The 24,605-nt window shown below is 39.0% G+C and overlaps 1 protein-coding gene across 2 annotated transcripts in view; it reads right to left on the reverse strand.

Annotated features, from left to right (window-relative positions):
* STAG1 (STAG1 cohesin complex component) overlaps positions 1-24,605 on the reverse strand; it is a 163,874-nt gene that overhangs the window by 79,486 nt on the left and 59,783 nt on the right. For both annotated transcript variants that reach the window (XM_058843430.1, XM_058843429.1), the window contains one exon: positions 17,397-17,493. In XM_058843430.1, coding sequence (XP_058699413.1) covers positions 17,397-17,493 — 97 coding nt within the window. The remainder of the gene's footprint in view (positions 1-17,396; positions 17,494-24,605) is intronic.

The raw sequence follows: 24,605 nt of genomic DNA on the forward strand, positions 1-24,605 counted from the left end.
GGCACCAGGTGCTTCTCAGTGGGTTCAGGTGAGAGGACAAGAGCCTGACAAGCCAAACACGAGCACATCCCTGCTGTGTAAGCATTTCTGTAGCACCAATGGAGAGAAAACAGTATTGCCATTGCTAACAAAAGGCATCCTACCTGTGCCCTGTCCCTGGGGCACAGCCCCCATCCTGGGCTCTTGGGGGAGTTTTTCCACTAGCCACAAGTACCTGCTGAGTGAGCAGGGGCTTGGCACCAGGTGTCTCTTGTTATAACACAAGCTTAGGCGTAGGATAATGTAATAACAAAGGCCTTGAAAACATCCAATCTGTCTGATAAACTCATTTCAAGGGAGAGCAATTGCTTTGTACCACTACTGTACTTTCTACAATAAACCCCAGAGCAGTTTTTAACGAGTACTTCTTGAAGGAAAAATAATGTATTTCTGTTCCACCACACTGGAATATGTTTCATATACTATAGATTCTTTATTATGCATTCTTCTGGATAGCTAAAATATTTAATCCACCAATTTTAAAAGCAGTAAGTAAATAATTACTATATTAACACAGATTATTTATCCCTGTTCTACTTCCTATGATTTTTACCAAATGCTGTCCATAGAAGGACAAACTCAGAGCTTCTTAGCTTCCTTAGAAGTCTAGAGTTGTAGAATAACTTCAGGTGGCAGGATTCCTGACTGTCACTATCCAAACTCTTCCCAAAGCAGATATCCCAGCTAGATCAGGTGAGTCTGAGCATGTCCAAGGACAGTGAACCCACACTAGGCTCACCCACAACTGGAGTTCTGCCTCCAGTGCCTGACCACCTCATGGCAGAAATGTTTTCCATCCTAGTCAAACTAGAATTCCCCATGTTTCAACTTGTGCCTGTTACCTGCCACAGAACTGCATGAAGAGTCTGCAGTCTCCTTCTCTTTAGTCCTTCAATAATTGAAGGAAGCAGCAAGATCTTCCTTCGGCCTTTTTAAAACTGAGCAATGCTGCTGCCCAGTTTCTCCTTGCACAGTAGAGTGAGGACTCCCCAGAAGACCTCCTGGAAATCCAGGCTGACTCTTTTAATCCCATTACACTTACCCACATTTCACGCTTCAAAGAACCTCAAGCTCACTTTCACAGAAACCAAGGACATTTACTTCAGTGTACACCCTTCTTCCACTTTCTATGGATGTCTCATCTGCAGGTTCCCAGAGCTCAGCAGTAACCCACATTGTCAGCAGAGCAACATGCCTTCTCAAGTTTTTTATTAAAGGTATTTTCTTTATCAGAGAAACAAACCTCTTGTTATTCAGTGTCAACATCTCTCCAGCTCATAAACAAAAAGCCATAAAACATGGTACTTGCACTTTCCAGAAAGTCAGAAGGCAAAAGACGATCACAGGAGGATTAGATAGCCAGTCTATCCTCTTTCCCTCAGTCTTTCTGCTTTCCCTGATGGAGTTTTGATCCTTTCCTCAGACATCTGTTACTCTTATTTCTACCTGTATTTCTCAGTGTTTCTCAGAAGTAGTAAAGTAGGGAAGACGAAAGGCAAGTCCTAATAAATACAAAAAAAGAAGTTATTATCTAAAGATTTACAATTGATGTGACAGGCTCCAGAGTCCACAAAACATAGTATCTAGTAATAAAACTAAGGAAACAAGAGACCAGACCTTTTGTGCCACACCTGAAAGTTGCCAAAGATCTGATAGAGCTCAGCAAGCCATATGCGAGTCCCTTGCAGCTGCTGATGGACCATCATACTCTGCTCCTTCCTCACCTGCCTCTTCTCCCTTGAGAGAACTGTGCTTTCTTCATTTTCCTCAAGGAAGCTTCTGTTACTTGCATGAGAGCTTCCCAGTCACAGCTCTGAAGAAATACCCTCAGTTCAGGGTCTCTGCATTTTCTGTAACTGTTTGCTGCTCCAGCACATGGAAGGGAAGGATCAGCACTACAGGGGGTGTCTGCATTTGGTATCTATACAGTGCCAAACCCTCTTAGCAATGGCACACCAAAGAGACTGCTGACCTCCAGGTTACCCAGAGCCAATCCTTATTTTTCAGTGTTCAACAGCATCCTCCAGCGAGCCACAAGGTCAGGGCTGATTGGTATCCTCCCATACCCTTCACTTGACAGAAAAAAAGCCAACACGTTAAACAACAGAAAAACACAGGCCTTGTAAGCACTGCAGAGCTGCTGCAGAACGGTGAAGAACTTCATCTGTCAATTTGAGGAACGCTGGTCTCCTTCAGAAAGGGAGACTGGAGATACAGAAACATCATGGAAACAACTTATATCTAAAACATTTGATTTTCCTCTTTAAGTGAAAGCCACCATCTGCCCACAACATTTCTATGCTTTTTTATTAACCTGGAAGAAGGAAATGAGACTTGGATGCACCTCTGTCTGTTAACTGTGCTGCTTAATAAATTCTAATCTTTTTGTTTAACCAAAGCTGCCTGGTCTTGGATATAAAGTGTCCCAACGAATTTTACAAAAGCAGGTCATTGAAAGGAAGCCAATGAGGTCATTGGGGAACAGTGTGAACCATGACCCCAATCTCTGTTAATCTCAGCCACTCACTCAGCTGGAGATGGACAGGAACACGCACTGGAAATGCTGCTGCTGCTTCTTCTTCAGGAACAGCTTCACCTGTAGCACAACCACCTCCTGCCCAGCTGTGTGTCCCCCCAATCTTTTTTGGAGTTACACAACATGCAGAATGCTGTCTCTTATACTCTTATGCTGCACTTCATGAGCACATTCACCTGCTTTTGTATAATTCAGATTGTTACAGATATATTAGAAATCCCTCTTCATTACTTCTGCTTTTCATGAAATCACTTATTTAGACTATATTAAAGACCAAAGCATTTACTGGCAATGACGTGTGAAAAGACAATGAAAAAAATTAGCTGAGTTGGCACAAAGCAATGTCTTTATCTTTCTCCCTCCTCATTTAAAAAATAAACAAGATGAGAGGAACCCTCCTTTTTCATATAATTATTTCTTCCTGCTTTTCTAGGAAACCAAACCATTTTCTCTTAGCTCTTAGCCCATTCCAAAGCCCCTTTTTACCTTCTGGCTGTCTGAACCATGTATAGAGCTTTTTTCTGTAAGGAAACACAAAGAATTTGAGAAGTCACGTGCAAAAAAACCCCTTATCTTTGTGCTTAGAAATTAAAGCAGAAATAAAGAAGTGCTAAACTTCAGATGCTGTGTGTAACCTTGACTTAGTCTCTCTGTGTGTCAGCTTTGGTGAGTCACCAACCTCCCAGGGCTGTCTGCTGTTCTGTGTGGGTTCATTAGCACAGATACCAGAATGATCTGGGAACAGGAGCTGTGGAGGTGACATTGTTGTCTCTCTGATGTGTGCAGCTCTGCTGCGGCCAATGAACCCAGGAAGAAATGCAGGAAGGGGGGTTCTTACAAGCGGGTTGATAAGGATGCTGCAGGCTGCTTTTGCTTTTACTCCTGAGGTTCCTGTAGGAGTCTGGACAATTTAAACTATCTCCAAGATAGTCCCTAACTGCATATTCCCCATTTTCCAGGTATCCCCCTAGCAGTCTCGTGGATGAATGTACAAAAGAGCAGCACATAAACAACTGTAACTCCAGGTACTCTGTGACACCGTTCTTTGGGTATGTAAAATCATAAACATAAGAACAAAGGGCAAAGCAGGAAAAGGGCCTTCCTTGTCAAAGAATATAAGGAAGAGGGCTCAGGCTCCAGTCCTGTGTTTTCCTTATTGCAAATATGTATCTATCAGAAAAAAATCAAGAACTTCAAGTTTCCATTCCATGAGCTTTAAGAAGTCTAAGCACTCTGAGCTTAGTCTTTGAGCAATCTGAGGAGGAACAGGAGACCAGTAACAGCAATGGTTTAAACATGTCACGTATAATCTGAAAAACCTCCCCTCTGGGACTGACACAGATTCTCTATTTGCTGCCTCAAAAGCTTTTGATATCAATGACTCTGTTCATGGACTGGCCATTTCCAGAGCAGAGACAGGATCTTTACTTAAAAGGGATTTACAAAGATAAGTAGAAAAAACCCTGTTGATAAAACATCCTTAAGGAACACTATAGTTTTTTAATTTTTGACTGGAACTTGGCTACTATAGAAAAATAAGAGGAAGCATCATATCAAAAGTCAAGTTAAAACAACACAACGAATAGTTGCTTAACATGTTTTGGCATGGGTAAGAGAATGAGAGAGCATGTATTAGAGCCAAAATCCATAAAAGTCTGGATATGCTTCTAAAAATACTATGCAAGAGGGAACTGTCACCTCAGAATTGAGAAAAGATAAACTGCTGGAACACACAGAGATCACAGCAAGTGTTGACAGGACAAATATAAACGTGAATGTGGAAACAGGAGCAGAAAAAGCTCAACATACAACATGTTTCTCAACAGTCTGTGTCTAAGATTCACTAAGGAGTATTTGAGAGCAAAATATAAAAAAGATTTACCTGTATAAACTTATTAATACTAGAAACCCAAAACTTTACATAAGTAATAAAGCAGCAGGCCCTGAAAAGAGTGCTGAAAGACAAATAGTAATAAACGGCAGATTAAATACAAGAGGGAATGAAAAGTCTGAGTATATTAATTAACATAAAGATAGTGGACTCAAGAGGGAAAATTAATCAAGTGCTGCTAAGGAAAAAGGAAAGAAGAAAAAACACAGAGGAACACTGCAAGTAAAGCATATTTAATCAGAAAAATGTCTTAAATTCTGAGTTATAACTCCTCTTACATTGCTTTGGATCCTCTACCTTACAATTTTAACTACCAGAATTAGTTGAAATGGTGTATTTTGTGCAAATTAAAAATGTCGTGTAAACACCATGTATTATCATACTATTCCTGGTAGATATACAAATGCAAGACATAGAATAAAGCAGCCAGCTGACTCACAGAATGGTTTGGGTTGAAGGGACCCTAAAGCTCATCTCATTCCAAGCCCCTGCCATGGACAGGAACACCTTCCACCAAACCAGGTTAACGAACCCTGTAACTTCTCTGGTTGTGTCTTACAGCTTGGTGGAAAAAATCTTTAAAGGGGGAAAATACAGAGTTATACTGTAATACAAAACATTTTAACAGACCCTTCTTCAAGTATTTTATTTTGTTAAGGGTATGCAGTTTTCTCAGTATTTTATAACAAACAAGATTTTTTTCCCCTAACTTTCAGAACTTTCAGCAAATTTTCCTTTTTATGACTTTTCAGAGCTCCCTCTACCCCACTGTAAGTTTGAGATGTCTGGAAGCCTTAATATCAGGATGCCTTTCCTGAAACATGCTCACATTTTTAAGTTTAACCAGAAGGCTGAGTTCTCTATATAGTACCCTTTTTTTTGAGCATAACTATATTCTTGTTCTTGTCAACATAGATTCTTACCTATTAATTGCTTTCCTGTCCTTCCCCCATGAAATTGTCCTTGAAGGTCACATCATAAACACCAAGGGGTGTTACACTATGGATCATCTGCTTGATGAGAATATACAAAAATTGAGTTACATTGTAATTTCTGGCCCTGTTCAGTGGTATGTTCTGGCTCCATCATTCTGTAGTAGCTTAAAGCAGTCCTCCAGTGTATTCATCAGGTGAAAAAACTGTTATTTTGGCTGTTGAAGGAAAGCAAAACCACTAGGATGTACACCTGCCTGCCTGCCTCTCTTTCCTCCTGCTACCTAAGCTCCGCTGTGGAGATGTGTCCTCAAAAGAACACATTATTCCTTTCTTGCAGTTTTCAGAATCCATAATTTTTTCCTTTGCCCTTATACTTTACTGCATTTAAAAGCACAAGTTTACCGTTCCATCCTTCATTCCACTGTTACAGATGTTTTCTCCTCCTTGCATTTTCCCTACAAATGAGACTTCATACATGTAATTAATTTTTATAGGTCACTAGTGAGACCTTGTAGCACCTTCCAGTGCATAAAGGGAGACTGGAGAGGGACTTTGGACAAAGGCCTGGAGTGACAGGACAATGAAGAATAGCTTCCCACTGCCAGAGGGCAGGGCTAGATGGGATATTAGGAAGGAATTCCTCTCTATGAGCGTGGTTAGGCCTGGCACAGGTTACCCAGAGAAGCTGTGGCTGCCCTTGGATCCCTGGAAGTGTCCAAGGCCAGGTTGGATGGGGCTTGGAGTAACCTGGGATAGTGGGAGGTGTCCCTGCCCATGGCAGGGGGTGGAACAAGGAGCTTCAAGGTCCCTTCCAACACAAATCATCCTGTGATTCTGTGACATTTAATACTGGTTGCTGTTACTACAGGCTGACAAGAGTAAGAAAGAGATGCAAGGGCAACTGCACATTTTCACAATCCCCACCAACCATCTTAAACTGCTTGCATGAGGTCAAAGTCTCCAGCTCCCTAAGGGTTAAATGCATTTTTCATCACAGTATGATGTTTCCCCCTTCTTTCCAGTCAGAAAGAACTGGAAGCTTTGCTCAGCACAGGCAGAAGGGAGCACTTCCTGGGCTGAGGACTACTCTCCTTCCCAAAAAGCAGCCAGTTCTTCCCAAGGAAGCAGCCAGTTCAGAACTCTATGAAGTGATTTTTACACACAGCACATAATTGATGAATAATCCTGCTGTTACAGGCTACCATGGAAACCAGAGGGGGAAAAAAAGGCTGAATATTAAAATTTGAGAGTGAGAATATCCATCACTGCTATTAGACAAAATGGTTTGCAAATGCTGCTATTAATGGGTCTGGGCTGGAACCTTTCATGTTAGCCACTTTCTCCTGTAAGTACAAGTGGAGCTGAACACAGGACAGGGAAAATATTCAAAAATCTTTACAGGCCAAGTGTACTTATACACCACAAAAAGGAGTAAAAAAGAAGTATCTGTTTGACAGAAGGGTAAGCAACTCCAAAGGCAAACATCAAAAATTAAATTCTAATCCATGGGTTTAGTTAGAAGTTGACAACAAATACATTCAAGAGTGATACATCAGAATACACTGTTTCTTTATCATTAATAAAAATTCTTATTCTTTCAGAATAAGCATATGACACCAGTAAGGCAAATTTCTGCATCTCTCCATCAACAACAGACCTTCACTTTTCAGTTCTACCCCCACAAAACTGGCATCGTCAGGGGAAAAAAGGGGGGGAAAAAGTGAGAAAGAAAAAAACCCACATTAATTAACAAATCTTGAGAAGAAAGAGTTAGTCAGCTTGGCTTTCTGAACCATTATCACTAAGATAAAATTCTTTGTAAGGCAGATAAAAAATTCATGGCAGTTGTTTGTTTATCAGGACTTAAGATTCAATCTGGTACTGAAATACCCACAGGTGATACCAGTAATTGAGTGACATATATTTTCTTCTCTATATTAATGACAAGGTTTACGTCTCCTGGAAGCAAGTTCCATGGTGATTGGTTGAAAAGACAATTCAACCTGTTGCAATGGTTGGAAAATTATATACCGAAGCCAACTCTAAACCTTCTCACTATTCTGAGCAAAAAGATACTCCATCACTGGCCACTTACCCAATTCACCAAATTATAAAACAAGATATGAAAACAAATTGATTCCTTTCCTCTGAACCTGAAAAGAATGTGGTCTGCTGAGATTCTATTGATGGTGCCATCCCAGGATGAAATGATGCTGTCTAGACAGGCGTTAACAGTTGAATGTATTTTCTTTTCTCTTTAAACACAAATATGTCAGTGAATGTGACTCTTAATTTGAACTGGTGGATGAAAAACTGACTGTGACCGAGCAGTTCGTGCTCACAGCCCACAGAGCCCCCACCCTGGGCTCATCCCCCATATCATGGGCAGCAGAGCAACAGCGGGGATTCTCCTCCTCTGCTCAGGCTGCCTCCAGCCCTGGGGCTCCCAACACAAGACCAGCATGGAGCTGCTGCAGCAAATCCGGAGGAGGCCACGGACATGCACCAAGGCCTGGAGCCTCTCTGCTCACCCCTCTCTGGAGCTGGGGGTGCTCACCTGGAGAAGGGAAGGATCCAGGGAGACCTGAAAGCCCCTTCCAGTGCCTAAAGGGGCTCCAGGAGAGCTGGAGAGGGACTTGGGACAAGGGGTGGAGGGAAGGACACAGAGAATGGCTTCCCACTGCCAGAAGGCAGGGTTAGGTGGGATATTGGGAAGAAATTCTTACCTGTGAGGGTGGTGAGACCCTGGCAGATGTTACCCAGAGAAGCTGTGGCTGCCCCTGGATCCCTGGCAGTGTCCAAGGCCAGGTTGGATGGGACTTGGAGCAACCTGGGATAGTAGGTGTCCTTGCCTGTGGCAGGGGTGGCATAAGATGAGCTTTAAGGTCCCTTCCCACCTAACCCATTTTACAGTTCTGTGAACTGCAAAAATCACTTAAGATTTTTGTTTTGTTAGGCCACAGCTCTAGAATAACCCCTCACTGCAGATCAGAAGTAAATTGTCTTCAAAGTCTCTACAGACAGAATTTTAATGATATCCACTATGTTTCCTAATGATAGGGAACAAGAAGTGAGAATCTACAGCTGGTTCTAAACAGTAAGTAAAACCAAGATACATAAAATACTAAATTCTTGTTACAAGACATGGAGTTAAGACTAAAAAGGTCACTGAGCAACTTGACTGTTGCCATTCAGCAACAGTTTCAGACTCCAAAAGTGAGACTCCCAAGATCAGAGGCTAATTTAAACAATGGCATGGGATTCCATGCCTGTTTTGGTTGTCAAACAAATCTGAAAGGAGTACTTTGAGGACTCTGGTTGACATCTCTTCAAACATGTCATGTGAGCAATATCCTTGGAACCAAAGGAGCTCCCTAAAAGTACACTGTGGCACACAGAGCCACTGCCTACTGCAGGACTTCCATGGGAAACACAGATGCTCCAGTTGGTGAGATTCTCTATTTTTCATTTAAAAAAAGAGTTTTTCTTTCCAAAGTTAAGTCCAGCTCTAATTGTAAGAAAGTACTTCTGGTTTTATGGAGATCTGTGGAAACAGACTTACCTGATGTCTTAAATTTTGCACTTTTCAGTCTTCTCCACCATAAGGAAAAAAATAGCAGCTTACAAGTTAGGCTGTGAGAACACAGGAATAACAGCAATACTTTGTTAACCTTAAAAGATGTTGTTTTCTTGAAATTCATCTGCCTCCTCTTCATCAATGAAAAAAATGTCACTTGAAATGGCTAATTAAAGTGACTTGAAGAACATAAGCTGAAAATCGAAGTGGGTGGCAAAGAAGGTTTGAACCAACAGTACAGAAACTGCCATTATTTATGTCACCTCGAACTGAAATTCCACTACATCTGTATCTATGTCACTAAACATATATACAGTTTGTTTTCACTCATATAAGTTGCTGACAGTATTTCTAGGCCCTTTTACCTAAGTCACAAGAACTTTGAAGTTATCCAGAACATTTATTTCAATAATGATGAAATAAACAAAACAAAGAGTAGATAGTGGCAAATCTGACAAACTACATTAAAGGTTTTCCAAAAAAATGTAGAAGTTTGTAGAAGGCTTTGTAGAAGCCAATTCCCACAAGGGATGGTGCCTATTAAAGGCCAGTGACTGCTCCTAAGGGAAAGGACTCTCTTAAGCCCCAGATGCTTTAAGCTTCATCCCTTCAAAGCCAATGATACACAGGTAGAGGGCCAACACTAGTAGTTGAAAGCTGAAATTTAAGCTACTGCCATTACCAGAAAGAAATGCAAAACTCTACACCTGTGTCTGAGCTGGTGACAGTCACCCAAGAACTGGGCTCAGCTCTGCTGGGCTTATCAGTCCTTAAACAAGAGAAGGGAGACTGCTAGCCAGGGAATTCCTGACTGCTCCTTTGTAAAGGCTGTACAGACACCATTTTCCACCCTTCCAGACACCCAAAAACATTCCACCACATTACCTGCTCCATGCAATTAAGGAAAGACAAGGTAAAGGTTATTTACAACATTCTGTCCTACAATGGCTTCGACTCTGGCAGTGCCAGAAAATGCTGTAACTTCCAGTTAAAAGGACATGAATTATTGTAAGGCTCAGCTGGTCATAGTTCAGGTTAAAGACAACTGAGGCAATCTGATCAGACTGATATAAATAAAGAAAGAAGTAGTCATGGCAGAACGTGAGCAGGACTGGATCTGCTTCAGAGTCCACTTCTTCCAATTTAAGGCTCTTCTTTGAAATCCAAGCTTTTTTTTTTTCCTACATCCAGCTACTACTGAATGCCTGCAGATTAAGAGGATATTTGATTTGGTTTAACTACTCTCTTTGTGCCAGAGATACCACGTTTTCATTAGGATACAGACCCTTTCTTATCATCCCCATCTCCTTCTCTTCAGACATAATTACTACAGTGTATCAGCCCTGCACTTTATCAAAAAAGTCTATGGCTTCAATAAAGCAAAGGAGAGAGAATCATAATTACAGTGTTTGCTAAGAGAAATATAATTTTTGCAATTTAATTCTTACCCTTGGTCTGCAAAAATTCTGACTAAACCTTCAGCAGAATTTGCATCTTTGGAAAGGCCAGAGACATGAGTACTTTTCCAATTTGTAATCCAGTCAGAAAAGATCTAAGATCTAGTGGTATTGGGTTGCTTTTTATAATTAGCTCTTGTCTTCTCAGGAAGCACCTGTCATCTACAGTAAATCCAGCAATGTGTATCACACACAGCTAGCAAACTCATACACTGACATAATTCGTTCACAAGCCTGAGAATAATACTGTCAAAAATAAATCAGACTAAGGCTTTTACTCCCCTGCTTAGTACAGAGGGTGTTCCTCCTGTAATAAATTCATACACAATACAGAAAAAAAACCCCATAAATAAAGAGGAAATGGCACAGATCTGGCTAGTAAGGCAGCAACTATTCGAAATTACTAACACCAAGAGATATTTACTGCTCTTCTCTTGAAAAGCTGTAGTATTAAAAGCATGGTCTAACTGAGGCTGTCTTCAAGTTTTACCTCTGTAGTCACGTGAGTAGTGCTATTTCGCAGATCAATATGAATGTAATTAAATTAATATAGTGGAAAACAGGCAAGAATATTTGAACTCCTTGCACAATTTTTCTCCAGTGAGCAGTGCCAAAAATAATTTTACGAGCTCTGAGTTTAGTAGTGGACAGGGGCAGAACACAGACTTTGTTCCAAGCTTAAAAGGAGTGTTTTCATTTTCAGCAGAGATTTGAACTTATACAGAACTAGCAGTGCAGAATTCATTTCAAAGCTAATTTGTCTTTCCTTACATTATAGACTTGCTCCAAAATACTCTAGTACCACGAGTTCTGTCAATTATTTCAATAAATTTGTTCTAAATTATTTGAAAGTTGGTATTAATTCATACCCATATATTAGTTAATAGCTGATCTTAAGCTAGCTCCTTCCTTTTTGGTCTGCTGTTGTACATGCAATGTAAATAGTTTACAAGTAATAAAGAAAAATATGTTTGGTTTAAATTACTGTTGCTCCTGTTATCAGTTCATAGAGGGAAATCTTGGACTGCAGTCAGAACTCAGCACAGGAGGTATTTCATTCAGATTTTCAAACCACAAACCAGTGTGCCCTTCCTTCATGTCTCCTGCACTGAAAGTAAATTACAAGTACAAATACATTCAGCAGCAAACAGGAAGAAATAGTAAAAACCTTTTTGATTTAAAACTATACACACAACAAAACCGAAGCTTTAATTTCCAGAATGTCAACAGATATTAACTATTTGTACTTCTTCACAAAAACTGATTTTGATGTAACCATAACTGTCAAGTGTCTGATATGAACTTTTTAACTTTACCTATATTCATTTAAAGAATTAATGAAACATTTAATGTATGCTTGGTAATGTGATTTACCTTCCACCTGAGCCATTTGCATCTTATTTTCAGTTTGCATTTTCTAAGCTTTCACTTCAAGATAAACACACTGTAAAAATTACCTCAAGGCTCAGAAAGAAGTTCAGCTCTTGTTTATCTACACTACACATGAAATTAAGATTAAGCCAATTCCATCCTACAGTCTTATCCTCCAATTTTTGAATGTGGCTAACAGCATGTTTTTAACTGCTTTATAGTTATTGGGGTGCATTTATTTCTTTATACTATGCATACAAAATATTTCAGAAATCCTTGACATTGCTATCACTTAAATCCTACACAAGTAAGTAACAATTTTTCAAAATGTATATTAGTTCTTACTTTGCAACATTCTCCCCTATATTCACACACTGAAAAGGCATTTTGTTGATGAAACTGTGGGAAAGCAGACTTTATATACTTAATAAAAATACAAGCTCCAATGCAATGAACTGCAGTATTTTCTAATTTGGTCATAATACAAAATATTTATGAAATCAACTTCTTAATAATAATTGAATGACTGAAATGGTAAAGCCTTTTAATACTGAAGTCAGCAACATTTGTCACTCTCTGCAATTCCTTGCAAAAGGTTCATATGCAGGGAATTAGATTTAACAAAGTTTTCTTTGTGGTCCATAACATCCTGTAGAGAACAACGATTCCATCAATCACAAAACAGAACCATGGACAACTAATTTTTTTTGACCATTTCTCTAGTTATCATGTTATACCCCCTATTAAAATATTATTAATAAAAGTAAATAACACTATTTCCTGGCTAACTCGCTTTCTGGAATTCTTTCCAACAGCAAAGCAAGCACTTGCTCACTGCTTTTGACAGACCATATAATGGCCACTCTATGCTACTTTTTCCTGGTTTTAGCCTTCAGTTTCCTTTGGCAAAGCAGATATCTATTAGTTTGCCCTTAATTAAGCTCATTAATTAGAACATTAATAAAAACCAAAGTTATCAAGGTAACTCAGAACTCCTGCACTTATTGGCTTAGTTTGCACCATTCAATCAGAATTTGACAGAAGATCTAGAATAGGTGAGGAACAACCAGGCACTCAAGGAAGGTGGGAAGAGAGTGTGGAACCCCAGGTGTTTAATTCACAGGAAAAGTTCCACAAAGGAGTCTGGCTTTAAGCCCCTAGGGAAAGAGTCATAGACAAATCTCTGTTTACTCACAACCAAGAAAAACCCAGCCTTAAACAGCACCAGCAATCCAGGCCAGCAGGTGACAGCTGGAATATTTGCTCATCAAAGACCACTTCTGAAAACCTGCTTTAAAATGTATGTTTCTGTCTTACCCAGCAGAAAATAAATGAGACGGAAGCAGATGGATGGGAGAGAAGGAATGGGAATAAATTCACTGTACACTTGAAAGCAGTCAAGTAGCTTCCTCTTCAATTATGGGAGACCCTTTTCCCCTACAAAAGAAAGCTGCTTTTCTCCCATGAACTCAGTGGCTGGTTTTCCTACACAGCTCAAGAGGCTGTTTCAACCACTAATTGCTTCTGGTTAGGAAAAAAAATATTTATTCCACAAGCATGGCTCTCTGCCTTTAAAATGTAGAAAGGTCAGAGTGCTCGAGGAGCTTTCTGTTTGTTTTCTATCAATAACAGAAGGCACGAGCTGACAGCCATGCAGATACCCAAGTCAGCTCTAAATCCAGGGAGCTCCAGAAATGGAAACAGCCTGGTTGTCATAGCAGCAGAGCAGGATACCTGAGCTAATTACTCAGTCTGAGAGGCAGAGCTAATTAGGCCTGATGCAGCATCACACTGACACAGTTATAATCCTTCTGGGACCTCACGTACATATTGCTGATTAGACATTTCAGTTTGCTTGCAAGCAGCTCAGAGAGCTCGGCACTCAATGCTGTGCTTTACATAAACATTCAAAGAAAGAAGAGAAAAAAGGGGGAAAAGCAAAAATATGTTTGTAGAAAGAAGAAAGCAAAGGTAAAGAGCTCACAAAACCTCCCAGAAAACTCTGAACACTGATCTGCAACACTTCTGCAAGGGAGGGTGTCTAAATCCACAATGCTGCAGACCAAAGCACAACAGTGGAGATGGAAATTTCAGTAGTGTGGATACTATCCCAGTCCAGTGGCACTTAATTGAAGAAAGGGCTTTACCATTACAACAAGCTTATGTCAAAAAGTTCCTTGTTACCTAATAATGAAAACTCTGAAATTTTGCTCCTGACTTAGAAATAAGAAAGTAAATGCAACACCACCTGCTTTACAGATTGTAAATCCTATGGAAAATAAACACCTACTACCAACAGACATACCTGTTTTATTTTCAAGGACTTCCATCAGCAATTTTACTCTTTTTCCACAAAGAAGTAAACACTTACCTTTTCACCTTTTTAAGGTACTATCTGATACAAGATCTTCCTTCTAGAAGCAGCAACACATTTTAAAAGGATCAGAAATAAAACATGAATGGGTGAATGTATCTGTCCTTGTTAACCATTTTGTGCCACAGAAATTCAGCAAAACACAATGGAAAAGACTACACAGACAAGCTGTGAAAGGCAGGGATTTTTTGTATTTTTAGAAGAAAAAAACAAGCAAGATAAAGAAAAATTCTTTACATAACCATTGCACTTCTTTGTAATCAAAATTAGCAAAGGCAACATATGTACAGATTGAGCAGGCACACTAGAGGAAAGATGACATGACAAGTGACCAACTCCCATGCAAACCTGCTTATTTAACTGAGATGTTTTGACAAGAAACTTCTCATTTACACTAAACAGCACTCTAAAAACACAGAAGGATTACTGGAGTCACACTAAAACCTAATCTCCTATGTTTTTAATTGATATACATTAGATACTCAGAAGAGTTGACATGACAAAGGACAGACATACTTGAATATGTGGTGCATATTTATTGAATTTTAAATTGCACAGATCTTTTACATTCACCTGCAAAAGCCACTAATTTAACAATTGTTAGTATTAACAATTTACATAATATGCCTGCTTACTCATATCTACAATAGATCACTTCTCATTTCAGCAACAGCTACAAGCAAAGCTGGAAGATGCCAAGAGGTTCATTCATCTATGCTGCCCAAGAGAATGAGATAAATACACAAAAATCAATGTTTCAATGTTTCTCTAAACAGAAAGATATTTTTTCTTAGGGTCAGAAGTGCTTCTAAATAAAACAGTTTGGTATCTCCATTTCTAATTAAAGCTATTAAGTGGGAACACACTCTTCCACCTGCTCAAAACTTCTGAAAGATACATCAAGCTAAATGTACTTTACATATATTTAGATGTCAAGTGATTCTAAGCACTACTGAAACGGTAGATTTATAAACTTAGCATCACAATTCCCTGAGAAACTTCATCCCAAGTTAGCTGTCCTCCTCCCTTCAGTTAATGATCACAAACTTAGACATATTCTCAGCCAGCATTTAGATCCAACTTTGGGAAAGGAGGATGGAGAATCCAAGACAATGGTAGTGGAGCAAACTGAAAAGAACAAAATCAAGGAAGATAAAGCAGTCATTGAGATTCACAAGGGGCTGTTATTTATCAGAAATAGAAATAAGCAAGAATGTCAATGAAATCTCTAAAGGGAAATAAAGATGTCATAATATATCATCTACCCATGAAAAAGAATTTTAGTCTTTCTCACAAGATACAAAACAACCCCCTATTTCTCACTTCCATAAAGAAAAGCTTGGTATGCACTTTATCCTAAGTGGACTACCAATAAAATCCACTCTCTTCTGATAAAGCTCTTATTTATATATTTTAGAAAACAAGCATATTACTGGAAACCAGAAAGAACTGCACTGTTTGCCAGGCTTTTAACCCTGTTCTACAGCTGTTACTGTAGCCATTGCAAAAAAATTCCAAAACAGAAATAAATCTCTCAAACACACTATAGACTTGGGGACTAAGTAATTTCTGCTTCCTTTCTCCTACTGTTGCAGTTTGGGACCAGAAGGCACTGAAAGAAGCTCAGCAGAGATAGCCCTGGGATGCAGAGCAGAGCACTGAAAATGGAAAGTCACCATTCAAAGAAAAGCCAAGTAAGTCAATGACATCAGGCACTCGCAGCGCTGCTGCCTCCCAGCCAATAACAGAAAGCTTTTCTGGGAAGCACTTGCTCCAGTAGCATATGGCTGACAGTGGGCATTCAGCCTGCATCACTCACCAACAAGGGGTATAAAAAATAGGAATCTTATCAGAGTGCTGCTTTCTCTAATGAAGAGAATGAAAGGGAGAATAAATTAGAGAGCAGCAGGGGAATGAAGATATTTATGACATGCCTTCACCAAGAGCTTGCATCAACAAGAATATAAACATATGGCCAAGGATGCCTTTGGTTTAATGCTGCCCAAATTCTTACAAGTAAGCTTGTAGAGTGGTTTTTTTTTCACATACACTTTCAGGAGTTAAAAAAAAAAAAAAAAAGAAAAAGAAAAAGCACACAGAATACAACTACTTTCACATAAGCTGCCAAACACAACTGAAAAATGTTTCAGGGGTTCTGTGTGAACAGTGCAGACATTGACACAGGCTGGTAACCTAAGCCCTAACCTTCAGCTCTTTCACAGAATGCTCCCAGAGATTCAGTCCCTCCTGTCATCCACAAAATACGTTTATTTCCTTCAGCTATGAAAAAGGGTTGCTGAAGCTGCTAATGGTTCCTATTTCTTTTCTCTGATACTCTTAACTACTCAAGACTTCACCTTACACTTAAGGAAGAAAAAGGACTTCTGTCCAGACCATTTAATGCCTAAAGGTGTATTCCCACATCAGATACAAAACGAAGAAAAAGAATTTCTGAATTGTTGATTGTTTTCAACTCTATTCCAAGTAAATTCTAGGAAGCATCAGAAAACAGTAGATAGTTTGGTTCTGGGCACTACAGACAGAGTGAAGCTCTGTCTCTTTTCAAGGCTGAGTTAACTGAAAAAAGACAACACATGAAAAATTCATTAGAAGGCACAGTGTGGCAACAGAATGCTAGAATGGCTGACTGCTGCATGCCTGGTAATGGAGACTGCTTAAGCAGGGTATAAAAGGCAGGGCACTCGCTGCTGACGTGATAAAGTATTACAGAGGAATAAATAACTCTGGTGCCTCATCCACAGAAAATCTTTCTTGCTAAGAAAAGTGAACCGAAGGCTGACTCCTTCCTCTTCAGTTAAAAAAAAAAAAAAAATTTCCTAAAAAGAAAGAAAAAATATCAAGTTAAGGTATAGTTACCAACTAACTTTTGCAGTTTGAAAATTGGGAAGAAACAGAAAGGGGAAATATACGCCTACCTGGAGTACCAGATCTTTTGTCTCCTGTTGCTGATGAGTAGAGTGTCTCTGTGAGGATTTGTATACTTTAGCATGATGACAGGAAAGTGAGAAAGAGAAAGGGTAGCCCTTCACAAACAAGCTTTAAATAATGTTATTCTGGAATGCAGACAATATTTCTATACAAACCATGCACACAAGGAGTATCAATCCAAGCGTCTCCCCCATCTTTACCAGCATTTGCATTAACACGTTTGTAGGTCAGATTTATTCTATACAACTTGTTTCCCATGTTCTGTACCTCGACATCCTGAACACTGGATAAAGAAGTTGATTAAATCCAGAAGTGCTATGTCCCTGTCTTGTTTATATGATTCAATCCAGTCGTCCACCACAGACTGTCAAGAAAAAAAGAATACTTATCAGAGACTCTTAAAAAGTGTTTTATTAAAGGCAAATGATTTATTCTTTTCAGAACATAATTTTGTAATTTAGCATTTATTTTGTATAATTATACATGTGTACAAAATCAGAAATCTATGCACCTTCTCTCAAGGTGGAGACAGAACAAATATAGTTAGAGAGAGCAGAACTATATGCACCATTTTCTGGTATTATATTGTATAAACACAAGTTCAGATAGAAATTACTTTAAATCCTCCAAACTACTTAGAGTATTTTTTCAGTTTTAAAATTGTGTTGAAAAAACCAAACACTGTTACTCCAGAATGACCAACATATATTCCCAGAAAATGGATGAGTAGAAATACTTAGAGATAAATACTGATTTTCTATTGCATAGTGAATATCTCAGTATTTATAAAGGCCAAAGTAGTACATCAGTCACCCAGGAACACTGTAAATAGTTCAGGAGAATAAAAATATAATGAGGAATACACAGTAAATAAAATAATACAGAGAAATTTGACTTAGGGTGTTTGTAAAGCTACTTGGATCACAGGATAGGAAACTCAGTTTTTAATTGCCCTCAGAACTACAGTTGGCCAGGAGATATTTTTATTTATATGTATATATATATATATATATATATAAAATCTCTGATATTCCAAGCTCCTGAGCTACATAAACACTGTAGGTAAGGAACTGTGTATATTTAATGTAATCAAACACTTGACTTATTTTATGAGGGAAAAGACAAACTATTTTGTTCCGCACATGCAACAGCATTCATTAGGAAAAGCTTGATTATATTATCAGAGCACAACTTGCAAATAGATTAGTTTATTCTGGACAGTTCAGGTTGACAATGAGTTTCTATAAAATTAAATTTAAAAAAACCACACACACACACAAACACCCCACCATGCCCAAACAAGTGGCCTCTAGCGTGCTGAAAAGGATTTAATAAAAAAAAACAACAAAAAAAACCCAAATAATTTGATCTTTTAGAAAAATCAGCCTTTTTCTTGATTAGTAGCTGTAAGGAGTGATCTTGAAAAATCCCTCTGCAGTTTCCACTTATCCAAGTGCAAACTCCCAAGACTACCAGTGGGCCCTTGGCAGGTGAATTAGGAAAAGGATGCAAACCAGTTGTGTATGTACCAGATACACAGAACTCTGTACTGAGCCAAAGCTCTCCATGTTTAACACACATCACTACACTCACCCTTGAGCCAGGAGCAGACTAGCGATACTATCATGTTATCTAACAACCAGCGTAAATCTCTCAACATCCAATTTGCCAGGAAACTCAGTTTTCACAGGTTTTGTCTCCCAAAACACACACGCGCGCGCACACACACCCTGTAGGAGAAGCAATCTTAAAAAGGGTCCATCTGCTACTTAGAAGAAATTAGCAAATCTTGGCCTCTAAATAAGCTTCACACAAGTTGAGGAAGCATGAAGCAGCAGTACAAAATCACTTATTTAGAATGTTATCTCACTGTTATTTTATCATGAATTCAGACCTGTTCCTGGAAGTATCAATCATTTCAATCAATCAGCAAAATTCTCCAGGGCACATAAACCAAATGTAGCCAAACGTAAAAAGTATTTACTACACCAAATATTGACAGAGCTTAATGACCAGGCTGTTGGTGTACTACCAATTTACAAGATTTGTTTGAACAGCTCTGTTACTGTAGACATCAGAACAACATGCAATTGCCAAAGTTATTTTTTACACTAAAGAAAACAGTAGCTGTTCTTGGTCAGATGACAGGTTCACTGGCCTACAGTTTTCCCTACATGCAGGGAAAAGCTTAAGAAGCATAAGGGCAAGAATACACTGATATTTCTGAGTTACTGTCCCAGACCCTTAAAACAGCAAATTTCTTCTCTCATGGATGTGTCTGTCTAAACCAGCTTTATATCTACATCATCTTGCAGCAGTATGCAAGGGTTAATTAATTATTCACTGCAAAATAAAAGAATAATTGTGTTTTAAACTTGCCAATTGTTAGATCCATTTGGTGTGACCCAATTCTTATGAAAGAAGGAAAAAAACAAACCCCAAGGCCCTGTTTGCATTTTCCATGCTTCCATCTGGTCACCTCTTTCCAGGCAGAATAATCCTACTCTGTGCCATGTGGCTTGCCCAGAAATAATTCTGTATCTTTATTCTTGCCCACTCCTGTCACACATCTCTTAACAGTTTCTGAAGTCTACTATACTCTTCTTTGAGCCTGGGAAACCTCAGCTGTTTCTCCTGAGTGTTAATAACTAGTTTCCCAGCATCTGTTCATTATCCACAGCTGAGTTTCACAGAAAACACTCCCCATGGAAGTAAGGCTGGCCCAAGAAATTCCCTCCCACGTTCAGTCCTACTCCTGTTTGTTGCTACAACACACTGCCCCTTCAGCCATACCACTGCAGCTTCTCATGGACTGTGCTATAAATACTGCCTGTGAACCCATCTGGATTTAAAAAAGGGGGACACAAGGAAAGAAGTGTAAAGGAATACCTTTAAATTTTGCTTCTGCTTCTTTTATACAATTATTTATTTATTTTTGCAGCACTATCTCAAACTGCAGCATCAATGCAGCTCCTCTCACTTCTATTTTATGTCTCTTGTACAAAAAGAATTGTGGGGGACACATTGTGTCCTTGGGCACTGGGGGCCCATTCTGTCCTACCAGTTTGGCACTTGCACTTTCAACCCAGAACCATCATGCAATTTACAGAAAAGTAAGAAGTGGCTCATCTCCAGACTTGGAGACCAGACTGGAGGCAATGCAGTCTTTAGTGGCAGCAGTAGATAAGAAAAGCAGAAAAATCAGAGTGAAGGTTCTCCAGAGGGATATCAAGCAAAGACTGTCTTGACCTCCCAGACAACTGACAAAGCTGTAAGTAAAATTTGAATTTGTGGGACCATCTGATCTAAGCTGGCATGCACAAGCTCCTCAGTGCCTTGGCACTCACCACTGTGTGCGACACACATGCACAGTCAGTGTTCAGGGAGCTGTCAGTGTAACTCCTTGCTCTGAACAGGCATCTGTGGAGAGCAGAGAGGGCTCCTGCTGCACAAGGCTTGCGTTTACCCCAGGAGAGCCCCACTGACTGAGGGGCTGAGGGTGACAAGTCACATATAGGCACTTGACCTGCCAGCATCAACACAGAGACACAGAAACTGCATTCACTAAGCCCTAAAAATCAGTGCCCCAAAATAACACCCACAGACCCACACATTCACCCCTTCTTACACACTTGGCATGCTGGCTGCCTAATTTTGTTAGAGATTACAGTTTAAGGCAACAGGAGATAATGAAGCCAGTCTACATATGCTGCAACAGTTGGACTTTAATCAAATGTTTGACTTTTGATGTAACAGAAAAGAGCTATAAGAACTGAAAACACTAGATGAATAAATAAAACACACCTCAGACCCAAAAGAGAGACAAGTATACACTGAAACAAGACAAAACAGCAGTAACCCAAATACCAGGAAAAAAAATTGAATAAAAGCAAAAAAGGAATCAAAGCAGGGGCAGCAGTGTAGCAAATGGTGCAACATGCAAGCCTTGCCAGAAATTGAATTATTTTGCATAAATATGCATAGAGAGAAGGACTCCCATTAAAAACAACTATTTCTAACCAACGGGCCCCAGGTTACAGCAAACCCTTTTTTTAACATAATCCAAGAGCAAACTCAGGGAAATGACCCACATTTGATCAACTTGCCCAGAGATCTCCTGTTCTTGCCCCTCCCTGTCACCTGTCCCAAGCACAGACCATTAAATCTTGAAGGCACATGTGGTGACAGGAGGGAAAGACCAGGTGGCCCTTTCAGAAAGGAGGTAGCTACAAGCAGGTTCCACCCCCCAGCATTCATCCTTACGAGTCTCCCTGCCTACTTCCACAAAACATCTAGGAAAGAAGGCAGCAATAGATTGCATGAGCTGCTCCAGTGGTACCCATCTGCTTCCAGATGTTTTTACCTTCAGCTGCAGTGGGGAGCATGAATTTACCATATGGAAATGTGCACTTACATGCTGTGTGTGAAATACATAATAAATTCAGCATTCTGGGGAGGCACAAGATCTAGAGGACGTGTGCTGCAGCCTTCCCAGGGGCAGCACATCCACGCTTTTGGGATTCACCAACTTCAAGGCACATGCACAAGGAAAAGGCTCCCTTGGCAACAAGCTCAATTACACAGATAAAACCTCCAAATGACTCCAGTAACACCAACAATCCTCCTCCACTCCCTGCTGTCAGGACACATCTAGACACATACATGCATCACATCTCTGGGACAGTCAACAAGGCTGTACAGGTACATTACAAAAATAAGACTCAGACTTTTTTTTTTTTTTTTTTTTTTTTTTTAAATTATGAAATTGCTTCTATTCTTATGAGAACTGAGTAAAAATTCAAGGTGTCCTGCAAATGGCAGATGATGTATAGTACAAATACAGAGTCAGTACAGAGATTTTCCAAAGCTTCCAACAGTTTTCAAGAGAATGTCACAGAACTGAACTCTCTGATGAGGCTGTTTTAAGAACTACCATGGAACATAATTTGAAGAATATGCCAGGTAAGAAACCCTATAGAACTAAGAAGCCTAAATTAAATCAAGCAAGTAGCAGAATAGATCCACAGTCTGAGTAAACAACTTCAAATCGATCAACTTGCAGAAATATTGACCCTCACATGTCAAAGTCTGCTAAAAGATAAACCAAAGCATTTTACAGTACTGAAAAGGAATAGCAGCTTGGGGCTTCCAGTAAAAGCAAGTCAGATGCAATGAATGAAATAATGAAGCTAATGGTCTTATTACCTTCTCTAGGCTTTGCAGCTATGAATCCACTTCATATTCCTTCAGTGTGAGAGAATTCAGGAGCATTAAGCACTGAAGGAACCAGAGGGACTGACTACAGAGGACACATTGCCAGTTCATGTAAATTAGCACAGTCCCACTAAATATTAATGAAAGCTGATTTCAAAAAAAGCCGATTCACAATTTCAATTAAGTAACAACCTGGCAACCGTGCTAAAACAAAAGGGAAAACAAATGACACCATATACAAAGTGCATGTTAAAATGGAAGATCTGAGTCAACTGTAAACCAAGGCAAATTGAGTATATGGAACTTTAAATAATTTGCCACTTCATACAATTGATCATGGACATGCTTCATTTACAGTGAATATGAAAGAAAAAAAATTACTCTAGAATGTGTGTGCAATGTGTTTACATCAAGGTAGGAAAAAATCCAATAATCAAAGCTTACACTAACAACTTCTGCCAAAATCCCAGTCACTCAAATGAAATTTGAAACTGATTAAAAAGGGAATGCACAGTGAAATTAAATATTTCAATAACCTGTATGAAGAGCAACTAAAATAGAAAAGTAGAAAATATACTTTAACAGATAATAAGAAGAACTTAGTACACTTAAAATAAGGACCCAGGGGAAAAAAGACAAGTAGTGAGAGACTTAAAACACTCAGCAAAAATATTTTAAGTGAATCTGTTCAGGTTGGGTTTTTAAAAAAAAGAATAAAAGACTTTTAAGGATAAATTTTGTAAAAACTGAAGAAATTACACAGATGGCTACAGGGGAGAAGGTAGTTCCTAATGTGTGAAAGTGCAATTTAGATTGGACAGTAAACTCCAGGATGAGTGCCTGGCTGCATTCCAAACTGCAGTCTAATATACACCCAGTGAAAACCTAATATAAGGATAATAAAAATGAACTGCAGCTTAAGGACATGCACTTCGTTCTTTTTCTCTAAGGATCATAATTTTAAATTATGAAAGAGTTCATACTTTGCTAAGACCTATCATGCACTTCCTGAGAAGCCAAAATGATTCCTTTAAAAAAAAAAAAAAAAAACCAACCAAAATCTCACTATAGATAACAGTAAGCAAAAATGGAAAAACTTGTTTTATGCAGTGTCTACCTATGTAACTTTTTATTTTCTGAAGCACACAGAAGAAAGGAATACAATCCTAGAAGTATTTCTTCCCAATAAAACTAAGGGATTTATACTCTCCATACAGGATTATCTATTTGGAATTTTGTGTAAATAAATATTTCTATGCAGTAGACTGGGTATTAAATATCATTACACAGGGAATTCAATGTAACATGTTACATTGAACCATTTGGGAGAAAAAACCGCTACCCCAAAAAAAATAAATTATTTCCTTAAGAGAATCTTAGAATGGTAAAGGTTAACTGGAATTACACTGAGTGCATAAAAGGTACTGGGAAAATTCTGCTTTCAAATGGACTAAAATCACAGGAAGTCCTGAGGTTGAGCACTCTTGCCCAGCAGACCCACACTAGTCAGAGGAGCAGTTCCTCGCTTGAGTGCTCAGAAAAGGTGGGTGCACCATGCAAAGTTCTCACCAAGATTTTCTAAGGTGGTACAGATTTTCTAAGGTGCTCATTTCTCGCAGTTGACATGTTACACTGTTTCCAGGGGGCTGTGTCTGTTTAAACTGAGCCAATCATGGGCATGAATGATGTTACAAAGCATCAAAACTGCTCATAAACGTTAAACAATGGAATGAAGAGATACTTGGAGGAGTGTTGAAACAAAATGTAGTTATTCCAGTCAGAAACCCTTCAATTTATTAGAACACATGATTCATACTACTTTGCTAGAATAGTTTGTAAAGGGTTCACAGATCACCCCAGACACTTCAAAAAACATCAACATTCTAGAGAGACAAAGACTTTTCTGCCTTCAAATATAATGAGTATTTTCAGGTACAAATGCTTTCACACACTGCACTACTGGCATTTGTGTTCACGTTAACAGCAAAATCATCTCACATCTTATTAAATCACAAGGGAAAAAAAGCCTTGTTTGATGACTGCAGAAAAATTCATTTGGTATTAAGGGATACTCCTCTAATTAATTAATGCTTCATTTGGTGGCTAAATTGTTCCAAGTGTAACAACTATAAAAACATGTACCTAGTTTTGATTTTTTTTCTTCTAATTCAGTACCATACAATCAAAAGCAAAGCAAGATTAGGCTACAGAAGAAATCTGCCTAACAAAATGAAAATATTAGTTTAAATGTTAATAATAGAT

Source organism: Poecile atricapillus, chromosome 8 (genome assembly GCF_030490865.1).
Source record: "Poecile atricapillus isolate bPoeAtr1 chromosome 8, bPoeAtr1.hap1, whole genome shotgun sequence".
Lineage (NCBI taxonomy): Eukaryota > Metazoa > Chordata > Aves > Passeriformes > Paridae > Poecile > Poecile atricapillus.